Here is a 17399-nt window from a genome sequence, read left to right on the forward strand (position 1 = left end):
ATGTTCATATCCTTACTCAAAGGTTCTCTAAACATACAATTCCTAAAATAACCAGTTTTTTTCCTTTTACACCATAATAACATCTCTCTCAAACAATAGAAAAATGTGATTATTATTCATTTGGTTAATGTGGCCCGATCCTGCATCCCAGCACTTTGGAACTCCTCTTCACGACCCACTATAAAACAATGGTTCAACCGAATTTGTGACATAGAACATATGGAAAATCTCACTAGCTTCATGAAAGGCACATCTAATAAATTTCATAATATATGGTCCAACTGGCAGATTTTCTCGCTTTCAGAAGATTACATCCATATGTTTACCAACTCCTCCAGCTCCTTTTTGAAGATCCCTTAAAGGTGAAATAGATTTACATCCTCAGACACTAATATGATGTCTTTGTATATTAGGATCAATCACTCTTCCTAGTTAGATCAGAAGTTCAAGAGTACCTAACCTCCTTATCCCTTTCACTTTTTTTTAACTATTATATTACTTCAATGTTCCATGTATGCTCACAAGTCTTGTTATGTTTATAATGATATAACATATAGTATATTGTTTGCCATAAATACCTCTTGTATGTTTTCATTATTTGTATTATAGGTGCATGCATTTGACCAGCTAAGTACATTCACACCCATATTAACAACACATACAGTGTGTTTAACCAGCTAACTTAAGTTTAATTCAGCATTGACAGCAGCTAAACGCCATGCAATCTACACTTGAAGAAGTTGAAATATTTCCTGCAGATAGTTGCAGTTTGAAAATTAGTTTAGCTATGTTTAGGTGTGTTTTCGAAGGGTCAATGTTTTTAGACTTTTTTCTCGATATCCCATTCTTGGGGGGATGTTGTACCCCAGACACCTCCCCTTCCATTTTTTTGGTAGTTTTTTGAGCAGTGCAATTGAAATGAAGTGCAGAGCAAAACTGGTGGTTACCATTGATTCCTGCTTGAGAGGAGAAGATTGAGGGTAGGTTAATACTATGATCGCATAAGAATTCCAATGCAATTCCTACTCCATGTAGTTTGATAACCTGTTAATTTGAATGGCTTGCAAATCACACTAGAGTGTGTAAAAGTTAGTGCATGTAGAAAATGTGCTACACCAAACCACATGGTACTGCACTGCCTTGCAATTTGGTGCCCACAAACACTGCGTTTGTGATCTGTGTTTGGGGTACCATTACCAATACATTGGCACACCATGCAGTTCGCAAGGGCAGTGCAATCACCTTGGGTGTGAGAAATGCATATGGAACACGCCCTTTGAGCACTGTGTGCTGATGTGTACTGGCTCTGAAGCAGATACGGAGGCAGAGGGAGAGGCAAATGGAGCAAAGATGGGTACATCCCATAACATCCCAGCATCTAACTAAGGGATATTTTGTCCTGATGTATGAGGAAATTAGAACCTATCCTGATAAACTTTACAACTTTACCAGAATGTCAGTGTCCACCTTTGACAGCTTACTAACTATTGTTAGACCACACCTACAAAGAATGAATGCCAACATGAGAATGAATGAGAACCAACATCAGAATGAATACCAAAATGTCAGGAAGAAAAGGAGAAGTATGTCATTTTCTGCTGATAAACACAACACACACAAAGCAACACGCATTTACCTGCATATAGCTGCAGATAGGAACAAGAATTTGAAGTATAACTCAGAGTAGAGAAGACAGTAATGCATGAAAGTAGAGTGTGCATATCTTTTTTTAACACTGTCATGCAGTTGAGTAATCACCTGGACCTGGAGATAAATTTTCTGCTCTCCCTTGAGAAACATAACACTTAGGGCTACCTCTTCTGCTATAACTCTGCATGATATGACGTTCCAAGTCCCTAGTAACAAGCTCTGTGGCTAGAGTTTTCTTTTTTATAACATTATATACATCTGTAATCCTTGCACATCCAGCAGAAGGGGTGGTATACTACATAAATTACACATTTACATTAGTAATTTTATTTTTTATGTAAATTATTTATTTTTAATTATGTTCTATAGGAGGTAGAAAAATATGCAGAGAACTGTGTCTGCCCTTATCATCCTGGCTTTTAAGCTAAAGTAATAATTTATTAAAAATATCTTTCATTGAAGGTTTTCATTATGTCTTGTGGACATTCATTCTTTATTGGCCTACTGATTCATGGTTGGAGACTATACCTTGAAGTATTTTTCCTAAACAAAAACTTATTAGCACATAACATAGACAGTAATTGCCAAGGTACTTGTGGTTTCTATCACGCTGTAAAAGCAAAGGCTGACAGACTTCTATTGCTGGCCATCCCAGCTGTGTAGGGATTACATGAGCCTGTAATAAAAAGTTCATTTATTTATGCTACTTAGTTTTTATGAATTGTTTAACCTCCCTGGCGGTATGATTCAGTCTGGTTTTAGGTGCTGAAAGCGGTACAATTATTTTGCATGGAAATTTGGCGTCTTATATTGTAGTCCTGTAATTCTTAGGAATAACTCTCTTAAATCTGTTCAAACAAGAGTCTAGCAGACATCCCGGGTATGATAAAGTTTATCATATAATAAATAATAATAAAAATTATTCAATAATGTAATCAAATCCTAAAACACTGAAAAAGGGACACTTTTTGGTTGCTGTGGACAATCTCCAAATTTCAGGCTGAAAAAACAGTATTTATAATATAAAAGTGGATGCAGGGCACTGCACAGACCACTAGGGACAAAGGGGGTGTGTATTTTTTAATACAGTACTGTAATCTGTAAGATTACAGTGCTGTGTGTGTTTTGTGTCTTTTTACTTTTTTGAATTTGCCGCCATTCTCCGCTCCCGTGCGCCGTAACGTCGCAGGGAACGGAGCTCAGCGGCATTTGGCACTGTGAATCGAGTGGAGGACAGCTCGATCACACAGCGCGGAGGACATCGCTGGATCCAGGGGACAAGGTAAGTAACTCTCCCTGTGTGCTCCCCTGCATCCAGCGATGCGATCCCGACTCGGGATTACCGCTAAGGGGGTTAATAACTACATGGCAGCATATTTTATATACATGCTTGGTGTTCATTTTTTTTTTTTATTAATCATTTTATGGAGCTTTTGTAAGGTTTTGGTGTTCAGCTTTAACTTCTAAGGAGTAAACCACGTCAATATTGCACTGAATTGAATGATTAGAGGATCATAATAATGGTTGTGCTTTTCTTTTAGTGATATGTACAACAAAGAGGGTTGTTTTTTTACACAACGCAGTGAGACATCGTGGTAGTTTCAGGGCTATAGTGTTATATACTTTACTGCCTTGATATAAGCACCGCAGATGCTGAACATGCCTGATTTTGCATGCAAGCAGCTGTAAATTTACAGCATCTTGTGAGTGGACAGAGGAGAACTTGAAGAGGAATTGAGCTGAGCCTAAATGCCCTTTTGTAACTGTAGAATTCTTTACACAGACAAAAATAATGTGATAAAGTGGTGCCATTGCCAGTTTTATAAAAGTCCTTCTTTGGGAAACATTCATTGACAAGACTTTCCCAAAGGTTTGTCTGTCAGCATTTGCAGAAAAATACTACCACAGCTTTCTTTCCATTTAATTAGTATGCTGCTTATAACCTAGGGCAAAAAAAAATGTTTTACAGAATTTTCTAGGATTTTTATTGGTTTTAAAAAAGTTCATCACACTGTTTTGAATATAAATCTTCACAACATAATTGTGTTTTACTCTTCAGAACAATGATGAATAAAGCCAGCACACAGAAGAGGACTGTGGTGAAGGACCAGCATGGGAAACATGTTTTCGTTGAGCATTTGGAGGATGTTCCTGAAGCGTTCCACAAGGATTCCCTCCATACTGACCTCCAGCAACTTCTCACCCGCTTCTGCGGAGAAGACTGTGAGCAAGAGGCCAAATGAGAGGCTGCTGAGCCACACTTTCAACACATATCTGTAGTCAGTATGCAAACGATACATTCTCCTCACGCACAAGGGCCATGAGTGACATCCACTGGGTGATACTGGCACTCCTGTTCTGCAAATGTTGTGTAAACAAAATGATCAGCTTTGTGTGTCTGTTTGTAAATGCAAAGATTATTTGTGACCAAAGATAGCATCCTTTGGATGGTATACCCCATTTTATTATTTTCTTTTTCCATTTCAAATGAGATCAGTTTGACCTTTTTCTCCAACATGTTAGCTTCGTCCACAGGCCTCTTCAAAGTGTCTGCCAAGGCAACTTTCAAAAAAAGGATGGACCTGACAGTGCTACATACACAAAGTGAATGTGCTTGGATTATAAGATTTCAAACTCTCCTGCAGGCCTTGACTACACTTTGCTTAGTGGAAGGCAAAGTAGTGAATGAAAGTGACTGTTCAGAGACTTGGTATTGCTTGGGGCATTTAGAACAGGATTCAAAGCATCTACATACAACCCATTAAAGCTCCAGGTTACTCTACTGTCTATCAGTGGTTCTAAGACATCAGTGAGGTTTCCTGAAGATGAAACGTAATCAAATAACCAATCTGCTAGCTGCTTATATAAAGGCAAACACACATATTCAAGCTATTCTAAACTGGACTTGTAGTAGAGTCCGTTACTCTACAACAAATATACTTGCTCCAGTCAATGCTTTAGCAGACCATATTGTCTTATAACTAGTGGAAATGTCTGCTGGTCATAGAACTGTAAATAATAATAATGGGAAAGATATTTCCCTAGTTAAGTAAAATAATAATTAAGAAGTCACCGTGTTTATCAGGATTTCTTATGGCACATGCATGTGGCATTAAATGAAATGGAATAAAACTCCTATAATCATGTGTTGACCTTGTAAACCCCCCTTAGCACTGAGCAAGCAGTTTTCACAAAAATGTGTCCTCTTCTATTTCTGTACTTTATTTTTATGTCAAAAAGTTGAAGACACAAGGCAGGTTTCAGTTCTATTTTTTATGTTTTTACATCAGAAACAAATCCTTGAAAATGGTTATAGCATTTATGCACTTTTTTTTTAAAAGAAGGGATTATAAAAAAAAGGAAATATTTTTTGTCTTATGTACCTTATTCTTGTGGTTTAAACTCTGTAGCCTTTTAACGTACAAATATATATATATAAATAAATGCATATAAGCACTATACATTTTAAACCCGTTTATTTAATGTAAGTAGAGATTGGGGAAAAAACAAAGAACAAAACACAGCATTGACCTATGTTGCTAATTTATAAATAACATGAAAAAAAATATTAAATCAAATCAGGCCTATTCTCTTAAGGAATCAGGAGGGAAAAGACCCACCGAGAGAGATGAATGTCAATTGTAAAGTAATAGGATTTCTTTAAATCCCTTGTAAACGTAACAACACTAAATAATTCTTTGGTTTATTTAATTAAAATGACCTACTGTGTAGCTTTATTTTATTTTTGGCACAAATGTTGCTAAATTACTTTCTCAGTAGCCAAAGTGAGGTCATATATCATGAATAATGAGTTATGCGGCTGTTCCAGTGTTTGACAAAGAAACCTAAAAACAAAGTCCTGTTGTGCTACTTGCAGTGCAGATGATGTCTGTGTAACAGCATAATCACTTTTATGGGTTCTGATTCCTACTTTTTAAGTTCTGCTCTGTTACATAAAAATCTAATTTTACTACTGTGAGAGTTGGCATATAAGTGGATGACTCAGCATCTTGTTCCCATGGTGATAACACTAATTTACTCTATCTATGAGGGCATGTCTTAGTTACGAATGGCAAAAATAAAACACACTAACAATACATAGCTGCAATGTGTACAATGGCTCATTTAATTAAATAAAGTGTTCAATGTAAAAACGAATTGCTTGTGTCTGTCTGGTAATCTGGTAAAATACTGTAAAGGAGTATTACAAATATTTATAGATATTGGCCTCTGTTTAATAAGGTAGCATCCAATATCCAAAGTGCATGGTAAGTAATCATTATTTAAGAATTAATGTATTTTTACAATTAAAATGCATTCATTTTTATTATGTTTCATGATCTCTCGAGATGTTATAAGTTAATGCAAATTGGTTTTTGAGCTGCCTTATTAAACAAGGCCACAAAAGAAAGAATGCTGCATATTTAGTGGCCCAGAGCAGAATCTATACCAGTTAATTATCATGCCATGAATCAGCCAGATTTCTGAGCTTGTGATCTTGCTAGGGCTAGGAATTTTCATGAAGAAAATATAACGGCCCGTTTATGAAGATGTCAGAAATAATGAAATACAAAAAATTTTAACAAATTGGAGAAACTCAATAAAGTATTTGTGCCACATGTTTGGCAATCCTTTAAAAGGGCCTGCACCTGATTCAAAAAGCTCTGCTGCCAAGTCGAGTGGCTTTATAAAAACATGCAAAAGATTCAGGTTGTAAAAGCGGCACTATGGCTGCACCAAATTCAAAAATAATTACCTCCAGTTTGTAGAAGTGTAAACTTAACGTAATTAAGACCAACTGTAATTTGGCATACAGAGACAAGAAAAGTGTCCTGCTGTCCAAGGCTTGTGCATCTTACCTCCTTCTCTGTGTCATATTAGCAAGGAGGTTCTTTTCCTGAGATGTTAGTAAATGTCCTCTACCAGCCCTTGTATTCTGATGTTGCTTCCTATTTATTTTGAGAATAAAATCATTAAAAAAGTGCAGAGCTGGTATATCTTGCATACAGAGGAATTACATGAACACAACAACAAATTCTTGATATATTACCCTTCAGCATCAGATGATTGATGCCAGTGTTTTCAGCACAGAGCTCTCTGATCGATGTTCATAGTACAGAGAGCAATGCCCTACCTTTGGACTCATCTACTTAACATCCCCTATAACCCTAATTATAACATTGACCCAACATTCTGCAAACTTTACATTTTTTCTTTATCATCCATTGAGGGACACTAGCGAAATAATTTATAAATGTATGGTTATGATGCTGTCTTCAGGACACTGGCAAACAAAACAAAAAAGGTAAAGGCCCGTCCACCTGCCTCTAAGCACAATGCTTTAGTTTCTTTTTGCTAGTTTCCTCTGAAGTTGGACATTTTCATAGCTATGCCAAGGAAGAAACCTATCTTGGCACCTGATGGATGTTTTTTTTAACTCAAGAACGACTACTATATTCTGATTGAGTTAGCCTCTACACAGCACCTATCTGGAGCAGCCAATCCTTACAGCAGCCTTGGAGGCCATACCCAGACGCCACAGGAGATTTGCAAGGTGTGCCAGCAATGTGACCTTCAAGTACTGGACTTTGCTTATGGTGCTCCCCAGACACCCATTAGCTTTTAAGTCTCAAAGCACTCTGTACAGGTCTAGGGCCACGTGACTCGCCTATGGTGTGGTTCAGTCCTTGAAGACTCCCTCAAGTGTAATGTCCATGAGGGGTGAAGGGATACTGGAATGTAACCTTTGGGCACTTGGCTCTGCTAATGGCCCCTTGCACATTATGTCTCAGACCACTCTCCAATTTCAGAGCAGTTGTATAGCCTAACTCTCAAACACAAAAATTGCCCATGGGACTTTGAAAGAGTTGCACACAACAATATGTCAAAACATTCTTAAAAAGTCACATTTTTATTCAGATACATAATGTAAATCATAATAAAATTACAGTATATCCAAAAAATGATTAAATATATTGTATGATAACATATGTGTAAAGACATAGAATAGACAGTTGATGTCTTAAAACTTGACATGCTTTGTGAAATAACGTTTCTTCTTCAGAAGATAATAATATTTAATAGGATATCTGTAGTGAAGCCATGTCATTAGAATACCCTAGTTAATTGACAGAACAAACCGCATAGCAAAAAAAGGTAGCGAAAGATAGCGAAACCATTCCATTCTCTTCTCTCCCTTTAGGGCCTTTTTTACCTTTTTTTTTTTTTCAATGTTGTTTATTTTTATTTTTGTTAATTTGTTGTATATGTATATATCTGTATATATTTACTAATTGTATTTATTTTTTTTCAGTTTACTTTACTGTCATTTTTTTAATTTATTTTTGTTTCCTGGTCAGCAGGATGTTTACACCTATGGTGGCCATCTGTGGCAGATGGGATCTGTGTCATATGGACTTTTTGCATACCCTTTTCCAGGTTCCACTGCAGTGGGGATTGCAGCATTTGCGCAGTCATCTTTCTGGCCACAATTCTTCCAGCGGTTCCTCTGGTTTTGAATGGTGGGGGTTGGTGGCTTTTTTCCACCTCTCCCACATGATGCTAAATGGGCGGGCTTGCCTGCTGCCAGGTATATATAGTGGGAATTTCCCTCTTGGTGTCTCTCACCTCCCTTCTGCTTCTGGTGATGGCTGGTAACACCACTGATGCCTGTGGCTTTTTCCAAGGATTTAATGGCAGCAATTAACCACTTGACCACTGGGCACTTAAACACCCTTAATAACCAGACCAATTTTCAGCTTTCTGTGCTCTCACATTTTGAATGACAATTACTCAGTCATGCAACACTGTACCCATATTAATTTTTTGTTCTTTTTTTTCCACACAAATAAATATTTTGGTGGTATTTAATCACCGCTGGGTTTTTTATTTTTGTGCTATAAAAGAAAAAAGACCAAAAATTCTGTAAAAAAATGAATTTTTCTTTGTTTCTGTTATAAAATTTAGCAGATTAGTAATTTTTCTTCATAAATTTTGGCCAAAATTTATGCTACTACATAAGTTTGGTAAAATAAGTACAAATTGGTGGATATTATTTGGTCTTTGTGAAAGTTATAGAGTCCACAAGCTATGGTGCCAATATCTGAAAATTGATCACACCTGAAGGACTGACGGCCTATTTCTTGAGACCCTAACATGCCAGAAAAGTACAAATACCCCCCAAATGACCCCTTTCTGGAAAGAAGAAATTCCAAGGTATTTAGTAAAAGGCATGATGAGTTTTTTGAAGGTGCCATTTTTTCCCACAATTCTTTGCAAAATCAAGATTTTTTTTTCCTTTTTTTCCCACAAAATTGTCATATTATCAGTTTATTTCTCACACAGCATATGCATACCACAAATTACACCCCAAAACACATTCTGCTATTACTCCCGAGTACAGTGATACCACATGTGTGAGACTTTTACACAGTGTGGCCACATACAGAGGCCCAACATGCAGGGAGCGCCATCAGGCGTTCTGGAGCACCCAGGCCAATTCTGACATTTCTCTCCAAATCATCATTTATTTGCTAGAAAATTACATAGAACCCCAAAACATTATATATGTTTTTTTTAGCAAAGACCCTAGAGAACACAATGGTGGTCGTTGCAACTTTTTATCTCGCACAGTATTTGTGCAGCAATTTTTCTAACTTTTTTTGGGGGAAAAAAAATGTTTTGTGCTTTAAAAAAACAAAACAGTAAAGTTAGCCCCATGTTTTTGCATAATGTGAAAGATGAAGTTACGCCGAGTAAATAGTTACCTAACATGTCACCCTTCAAAATTGCACACGCTTGTGGCATGGCGTCAAATGTCGCTACTTAAAAATCCCCATAGGCGACGCTTACATTTTTTTTACTGGTTACATGTTTTGAGTTACAGGGGAGGTCTAGGGCCAGAATTATTGCTCTTGCTCTAACGTTCGCAGCAATACCTCATATGTGTGGTTTGAACACTGTTTTCATATGTGGTTGGGACTTACGTATGCGTTCGCTTCTGCTTGCGAGCACATGGGGACAGGGGCGCTTAAAAAATGTTTTTTTATTTTTTCATTTTACTATATTTATTTTAGTTTGACACTTTTTTCCCCCAAAATATTATGGCCACCACATGATCAGCCAAAATATTATGACCAGCCAAAACATTATGACCCCCCCATGATCAGTCAAAATATTATGACCAGCCAAAACATTATGACCACCCCATGATCAGCCAAAACATTTTGACTACCACATCATCAGCCAAAATATTATGACCAGCCAAAACATTATGACTGAAAAAATCATTTTTGAAAAAAATGTGCAGCTCTTTTAGCTAATGATGGGACTTTGTCAACTTTTTTACTACTATTTATACTTTTTAAAATATTAAGCTTTTTAAGACTTTTCACAGTCACTCCAACCACACAACGGTTAGAGGTGGAGGCAAGAACACTTCACACAATTTCCCCAGAAATTGTAGCTTTTCTAGTGATTCTTATTATAGGCAAATTTACCACCCTAACTCCTCCCACAGCTTTTACACTACATAGACAGTAATATGCCAAATGGTTCACAAAATATCGTTTTTGCAGTGAAATTTGTCCCATAGGAATGAATGGCGAAATGTTCAAAACTAGAGTGGGAGGTGACAACAGTTGACAACCCCATAATCAGCCAAAACATTATGACCACCCATGATCAGCCAAAACATTATGAACACCCATGATCAGCCAAACATTATGACCACCCCATGATCAGCCAAAACATTATGACCACCCATGATCAACCAAACATTATGACCACCCCATGATTAGCCAAAACAGTATGTCCACAACATGATTAGCCAAATAATTTATGACCGCCCCATTATGACCACCCCATTATCAGTCAATGACTACCCCATTAAAAAAAAAAATAATACATTTTTCTTTTTGAAAAAAAATGTTGAAAATAAAAATTTTGAAAAAAAAGTTAAAAAATAATAATAATAATTTTTGCAAAAAAAAACATTTTTGAAAAAAACATTTTTTTTTTAAATTTTGCAAAAAATATATAAAAAAAACATTGTTTTGAAAAAATTTCCTTTTAGAAAAAAATCTTTTTTGAAAAAATGTTCAGCTCTTTCAGCTAATGATGTAACGTGGCGAGAGGGGGGTGGGCACCTTTCCCGCCCTCGATAAAAGTGATCACGCGGCAAATCCTAAAAAGGACCGCCCGCCGCTGCAGAAAATACCAGGGTTATGGCAGCTATCTGCTGCCATAACCCCGATATTCCACGTCAAAGTACCGACGTACATACAACTACGGCGGTTTGCAGTAAGTGGTTAAAGTGGATGTAAACCTGATTCATGAAATTTGAGCTGGGCACATACAGTGCCTTGCGAAAGTATTCAGCCCCCTTGAACTTTTCAACCTTTTGCCATATTTCAGGCTTCAAACATAAAGATATAAAATTTTTATTTTTTGTGAAGAATCACCAACAAGTGGGACACAATTGTGAAGTGGAACGAAATCTATTGGATTTTTGAAACTTTTTTAACTAATAAAAAAATGAAAAGTGGGGCGTGCAAAATTATTCGGCCCCCTTGCGTTAATACTTTGTAGAGCCACCTTTTGCTGCGATTACAGCTGCAAGTCGCTTGGGGTATGTCTCTATCAGTTTTGCACATCGAGAGACTGAAATTCTTGCCCATTCTTCCTTGCAAAACAGCTCAGGCTCAGTGAGGTTGGATGGAGAGCGTTTGTGAACAGCAGTTTTCAGCTCTTTCCACAGATTCTCGATTGGATTCAGGTCTGGACTTTGACTTGGCCATTCTAACACCTGGATACGTTTATTTGTGAACCATTCCTTTGTAGATTTTGCTGTATGTTTGGGATCATTGTCTTGTTGGAAGATAAATTTCCGTCCCAGTTTCAGGTCTTTTGCAGACTCCAACATGTTTTCATCCAGAATGGTCCTGTATTTGGCTGCATCCATCTTCCCCTCAATTTTAACCTTCTTCCCTGTCCCTGCTAAAGAAAAGCAGGCCCAAACCATGATGCTGCCACCACCATGTTTGACAGTGGGGATGGTGTTTTGAGGGTGATGAGCTGTGTTGCTTTTACGCCAAACATATCGTTTTGCATTGTGGGCAAAAAGTTCGATTTTGGTTTCATCTGACCAGAGCACCTTCTTCCACATGTTTGGTGTGTCTCCCAGGTGGCTTGTGGCAAACTTTAGACGAGGCTTTTTATGGATTTCTTTGAGAAATGGCTTTCTTCTTGCCACTGTTCCATAAAGGCCAGATTTGTGCAGTGTACGACTGATTGTTGTCCTATGGACAGACTCTCCCACCTCAGCTGTAGTTCTCTGCAGTTCATCCAGAGTGATCATGGGCCTCTTGGCTGCATCTCTGATCAGTCTTCTCCTTGTCTGAGCTGAAAGTTTAGAGGGACGGCCAGGTCTTGGTAGATTTGCAGTGGTCTGATACTCCTTCCATTTCAAAATGATCGCTTGCACAGTGCTCCTTGGGATGTTTAAAGCGTGGGAAATCTTTTTGTATCCAAATCCGGCTTTAAACTTCTCCACAAAAGTAAAGGGGCCGAATAATTTTGCACACGCCACTTTTCAGTTTTTTATTTGTTAAAAAAGTTTAAAATATCCAATAGATTTCGTTCCACTTCACTCACTTCACTTCAATTGTGTCCCACTTGTTGGTGATTCTTCACAAAAAAATTTAATTTTATATCTTTATGTTTGAAGCCTGAAATGTGGCAAAAGGTTGAAAAGTTCAAGGGGGCCGAATACTTTCGCAAGGCACTGTAAATCTGTCGTGTTTTCTTATCTCTCTCCAAAGCACTGAGTCCGTGGCTTTCTTCTGCTCCGTACCTCTGTTAGCAGCCTAATAACTTCTGACATGTTCTCTGACACCGGAGATAAAAGCAGCATGAAATTTGTGTCGTGGGGGGTTGCTATTAATAGATTAGCAGAGAGCTTGACTTGTCAGAGCACAGCTCTGCACATTGCTTCCTTCCTTTGCCAATGTGGAGTGGGGGTGTGTGCCTTATGCCCAGACTTCACACTAATCCCTGTGTATCATCTGAGGGTGTTCACTTCACTGGGTATATGTGAGGGTTTACGTCCACTTTAATCATTTGCATGATCATTCCGTTTTGCAATGGAATTTCCCAGTCACTGTATTGCACCTTAGTAACAGAGCACTATTTTTATACTTAGAGTCGTGCTATCGTTTTTCTGTGTTCAAATTCCTGAACACCAACTCTGTCACTACATGCTTATTTCAAAATACCTACAGGTGCATCTCATAAAATTAGAATATCATCTAAAAGTTAATTTCAGTAATTCAATTCAAAAAGTCAAGCTCATATATTTTATATAGATGTGTCACACACAGAGTGATATATTTCAAGCATTTATTTTTTTTAAATTTTGATGATTATGGCTTAAAGCTAGTGAAAACCCAATAAAAAAAAGAATGTTTAACCACTTCCCACCCAAGGTACGTCATATGAATTCCTGGACTTTGAGTGGGGATATCTGAATGATGCCTGCAGTTACAGGCATCATCCAGATATCATCTTTTCCGGCTGGCGATTCCCTGCACCTGAACAATCATAGCAGCAGTTCATCTCAGTCTTTCCTATCTGGAGGAGAGATGTGGGGTCTTATAGACTCCACATCTCTCCATAAAGAGGACCTGTTATGTACTATTCCTATTACAAGGGATGTTTACATTCCTTGTAATAGGAATAAAAGTGATAAAAAAAATGAAAAAAATGAAAGGGAAAGTGTAAAAATAAAATAAACAATACATTTTTTTTTTAAAGTGCCTCCTGAAACAATTCTAGCCCAAGGCCTCCTCTATAACTCCAAACACATAACCTGTAATTTTAAAGCAACGGCTATGAAGAGTTTTAAGTACCAAATTTTGGCGCCATTCCAAAGTATGCACAATTTAAAAGCGTGACATGTTAGGTATCTATTAACGTATCAGCGTATCAGCATAACATCATCTTTCACATTATACAAAAAGTTGAGCTAACTTTACTGTTTTTTTTGTTTGTTTTGTTTTAAATTCAGTTGTTTTTTTTTTAAACTTGTTTGAAAAATTGCTGCGCAAATACCTTGTGACATAAAAAGGTGCAACGGCCGCCATTTCATTCCCTATTCTGCGTAAAAAATATATATAATGTTTGGGGGTTCTGAGTAATTTTCTAGAAAAAAAAGGATTTTTACATGTAGGTGCGAAGTGCCAGAATTGGCCTGGATGGAAAGTGGTTAATACAGAAATGTCGGCTTACTGAAAAGTATGTCCATGTACAGTATAGTATGCACTCAATACTTGGTCAAGGCTCCATTTGCATGAATTACTGCATCAATATGGCATGGAGGCGATCAGTCTGTGGCACTGCTGAGGTGTTATGGAAGCCCAGGTTGCTTTGATAGTGACTTTCAGCTAATCTGCATTGTTGGGTCTGGTGTCTCCCATCTTCCTCTTGACAATACCCCACAGATTCTCTATGGGGTTTAGGTCAGGCGAGTTTGCTGGCCAATCAACTACAGTGATACCATGATCATTAAACCAGGTATTGGTACTTTTGGCAGCAGTGTCTGTGGACAGGTGCCAAGTCCTGCTGGAAAATGAAATCAGCATCTCCATAAAGCTGGTCAGCAGAGGGAAGAATGAAGGGCTCTAGAATTTGCTGGTAGAGGGCTGCGCTGACTTTGGACTTGATAAAACACACTGGCGGTTATTTACTAAAGTCAAATCCACTTTACACTGCAAGTGCACTTGAAAGTGCAGTTGGAAGTGCAGTCTCTGTAGATCTGAGGAGACATGCAAGGAAAATAAAAAACAGCATGATAGCTTGCACATGATTGGATGATAAAATCAGCAGAGCTTCCCCTCATTTCAGATCTTCCCCTCAAATCTACAGCGACTGCACTTCCAAGTGCACTTTCAGTGACTTTCATGTGCACTTGCAGTGCATGTGTAGCATAGAGTGGATTTGCCTTTGGTAAATCAACCCCACTGCCTAAAATCAGCAGATGACATGGCTCCCTAAATCATCACAGATTGTGGAAACTTCACACTGGAACTCATGCAACTTGGATTCTATGCCTCCCTACGCTTCCTCCAGACTCTGGGACCTTGAATTCCAAATGAAACGCAACATTTTCCAAAGTCCATGATGATTTAGAGAGCCGTGTCATCTGCTGGTGTTGGTCCACCGTGTTTTATCAAGTCCAAAGTCAGCACAGCCACCCTACCAGGAAATTCTAGAGCACTTCATGCTTCCCTCTGCTGACCAGCTTTATGGAGATGTTGAACACTGCCAAAAGTACCAATACCTGGTTTAATTACCATGGTATCACTATGCTTGATTGGCCAGCAAACGTGACTGACCTAAACCCCATAGATAATCTGTGGGGTATTTTCAAGAGCAAGATGAGAGACACCAGACCCAACAATGCAGATGAGCTGAAAGCCGCTATCAAAACAACCTGGGCTTCCATAACACCTCAGCAGTGCCACGCCGCATTGATGTAGTAATTCAATCAAAAGGAGCCCCGACCAAGTATCGAATACATACTTTTCTTTAAGCCAACTTTTCTGTGTTAAAAAACATTTTTTTTTTTGGTCTTATGTAATATTCTAATTTTCTGAGCTGAATTTTGGGTTTTCACTAGCTGTAAGCCATAATCATCAAAATTTAAAAAAAAGGAAATGCTTGAAATATGAGTTTCACCTTTTGAATGAATTACTGAAATAAATAAACATTTTGATGATATTCTAATTTTATGAGATGCACCTATATATAGTACTCTACTGTATCTAGGCCTAGAACATTAGTTCTCACCTTGAGTGTGACCCTGTTCCTTTGGATCTTTCACATATGTTTGTGTGGAGTATGGGTTAGAGACTCTGTATCTACTGGGGACTCTGGCACAATGGAGTGGAAGCAGTCCACCCTCTATGAACAGTCTGTGTGGGACTTTTTGCAAGCACCCTGAGTATTCTGGAATCATGTGGCATCAAACTTGGCCTATATCCAACTCTGAGTTACATAGTTAATCAGGTTGAAAAAAGATACAAGTCCATCTAGTTCAACCATAAAAAAATAAAAAAATATAAAAAAATTTAATAATATAAAAAATAACATAAATCCCATATACCCAATCCTATACCCACAGTTGATCCAGAGGAAGGTGAACCCCCCCCCCCCCCCCCCCCCAGAAAAGCAGGATCCAGTTTGCTACAGCGGGGGAAAAAATTCCTTGCTGATCCCAGATAGGCAATCGGATTTGCCCTGGATCCACTTTTCCTATAAATGTTAGTACCCAGTTATATTATGTACATTTAGGAAAGAATCCAGGCCTTTCTTAGAGTGTTATAAAAAATTGAATTTGGGTTGGCATATTTGGAAGACAGAGGTTATGATGATGCACCCGTCAGGCCCTGATGTCATGTTTGCACAATGGCAAAAATGTGTATGCTGGACCTCTGCTAATAGGTTTGAGAAGAGACTATAAGCTGTGCTGGATACTTGTTGCCACTGTTCTAAACTTCATTGTTGATTGTAGTTTTTATATTTGAATGTCATGTCAATTACGTGATGCAGTTGTATTATGTGCCATGTGCATTTTCACACATTATTAATGTAAGCATATTGCTCTAATTAACCTTATCGCCTGGGGATGTGTCATGATTTGGTGAGGGGTTACGTATGAAGAGCTTACTGGTTGATTCTCCTCCTCCCACTGAGTGGTGATGGATGGTGGACCTATATATATAGTAGGGGAGGGTTGTGAGTTAAGAGTATGGAGAACAGCAAAGAAATAAGATAGAGCAAACCTCTAGGGAGGGGCACACGTGGTTTGGCCTATAAGTTTGGATGTTAAGTTTGGAAAATTATGGCACACAGCAACGTCCACTTCTCTAATATAACCCTTTTATGGGACCAGTCTTGAATTGTAACTGTTTCTGCAATAGTTAAGGACACTATCCATATGGGGCTTGTAGTTGTGGGACATGCATACCATCCCTGTAAAGCTGATGATGTAGGGGAGGCCCTGCCTTTAAGTTTGGGAATTGCCTTAACAACCCGGAAGCTAGGAGACCAATCGCAATGCTGCATTTAAAAAAGTTTACACTAAGTGAAATGCAGTTGAAACAATTTAACTCACATCACCTCACTTCACTTCACACTTCAGTAAGTCACTCCTGGTACATAAAATAATCAGCCCAGATGCATGTAATATATACTTTATATAATTTTCTTTCTTCCAGTGTCTATTTTAAATAGTTGCCATGGTACCCCAAAGTCTCTAAACATTTGAAAAGACATATGTGGGTCTATTTATAAACTGCCAGCATTGAAGTTTCATTATAATATAGGTACAATTTCAAAGTTTTAATGTCCCCTGCCTTCACAGATCTGCATATACACATACATATTTAGAAAGGGTACAAAATCACAATATTAATGTTTGTTCTGTTTTTCTGCCATGGGAAATAATTGGATTTTTTTCCTTTAGTCTGTGTTGCACATTGCTTCAGCACAAATACGGTATGTGATTCTGGTAATCCATGATGCATTGTGGTGCTATTTAATTTGAATAGCACCCTAACGCACAACCTCAAAGATCCACCATGGACCTATGTTTTAGCACACCTCATAGCACAGATACAAGTGTTGTGGTGCACTAGACAAAAAGGGGCAGGTGCTGGAATATGTGGCAGAAAGATGTTCCATAAATGAAC

At 38.0% G+C, this 17399-nt stretch overlaps 1 protein-coding gene across 35 annotated transcripts in view; it reads left to right on the plus strand.

Annotated features, from left to right (window-relative positions):
* The window catches only part of ANK2 (ankyrin 2), a 749119-nt gene extending 743311 nt beyond the window's left edge, over positions 1-5808 (plus strand). For 33 of the 35 annotated variants that reach the window (XM_077476764.1, XM_077476769.1, XM_077476760.1 and 30 more), the window contains one exon: positions 3710-5808. In XM_077476764.1, the coding sequence (XP_077332890.1) occupies positions 3710-3893 (184 nt within the window). In that variant the 3' untranslated portion in view covers positions 3894-5808. The remainder of the gene's footprint in view (positions 1-3709) is intronic. The other 2 variants (XM_077476776.1, XM_077476777.1) reach the window with 1 other exon arrangement.
* Positions 5809-17399: the final 11591 nt, after the last annotated feature.

The sequence above is a fragment of the Lithobates pipiens genome, unplaced genomic scaffold, assembly GCF_037356315.1.
Source record: "Lithobates pipiens isolate NorthernLeopardFrog02 unplaced genomic scaffold, aLitPip1_a1.2 Scaffold_13, whole genome shotgun sequence".
NCBI lineage: Eukaryota > Metazoa > Chordata > Amphibia > Anura > Ranidae > Lithobates > Lithobates pipiens.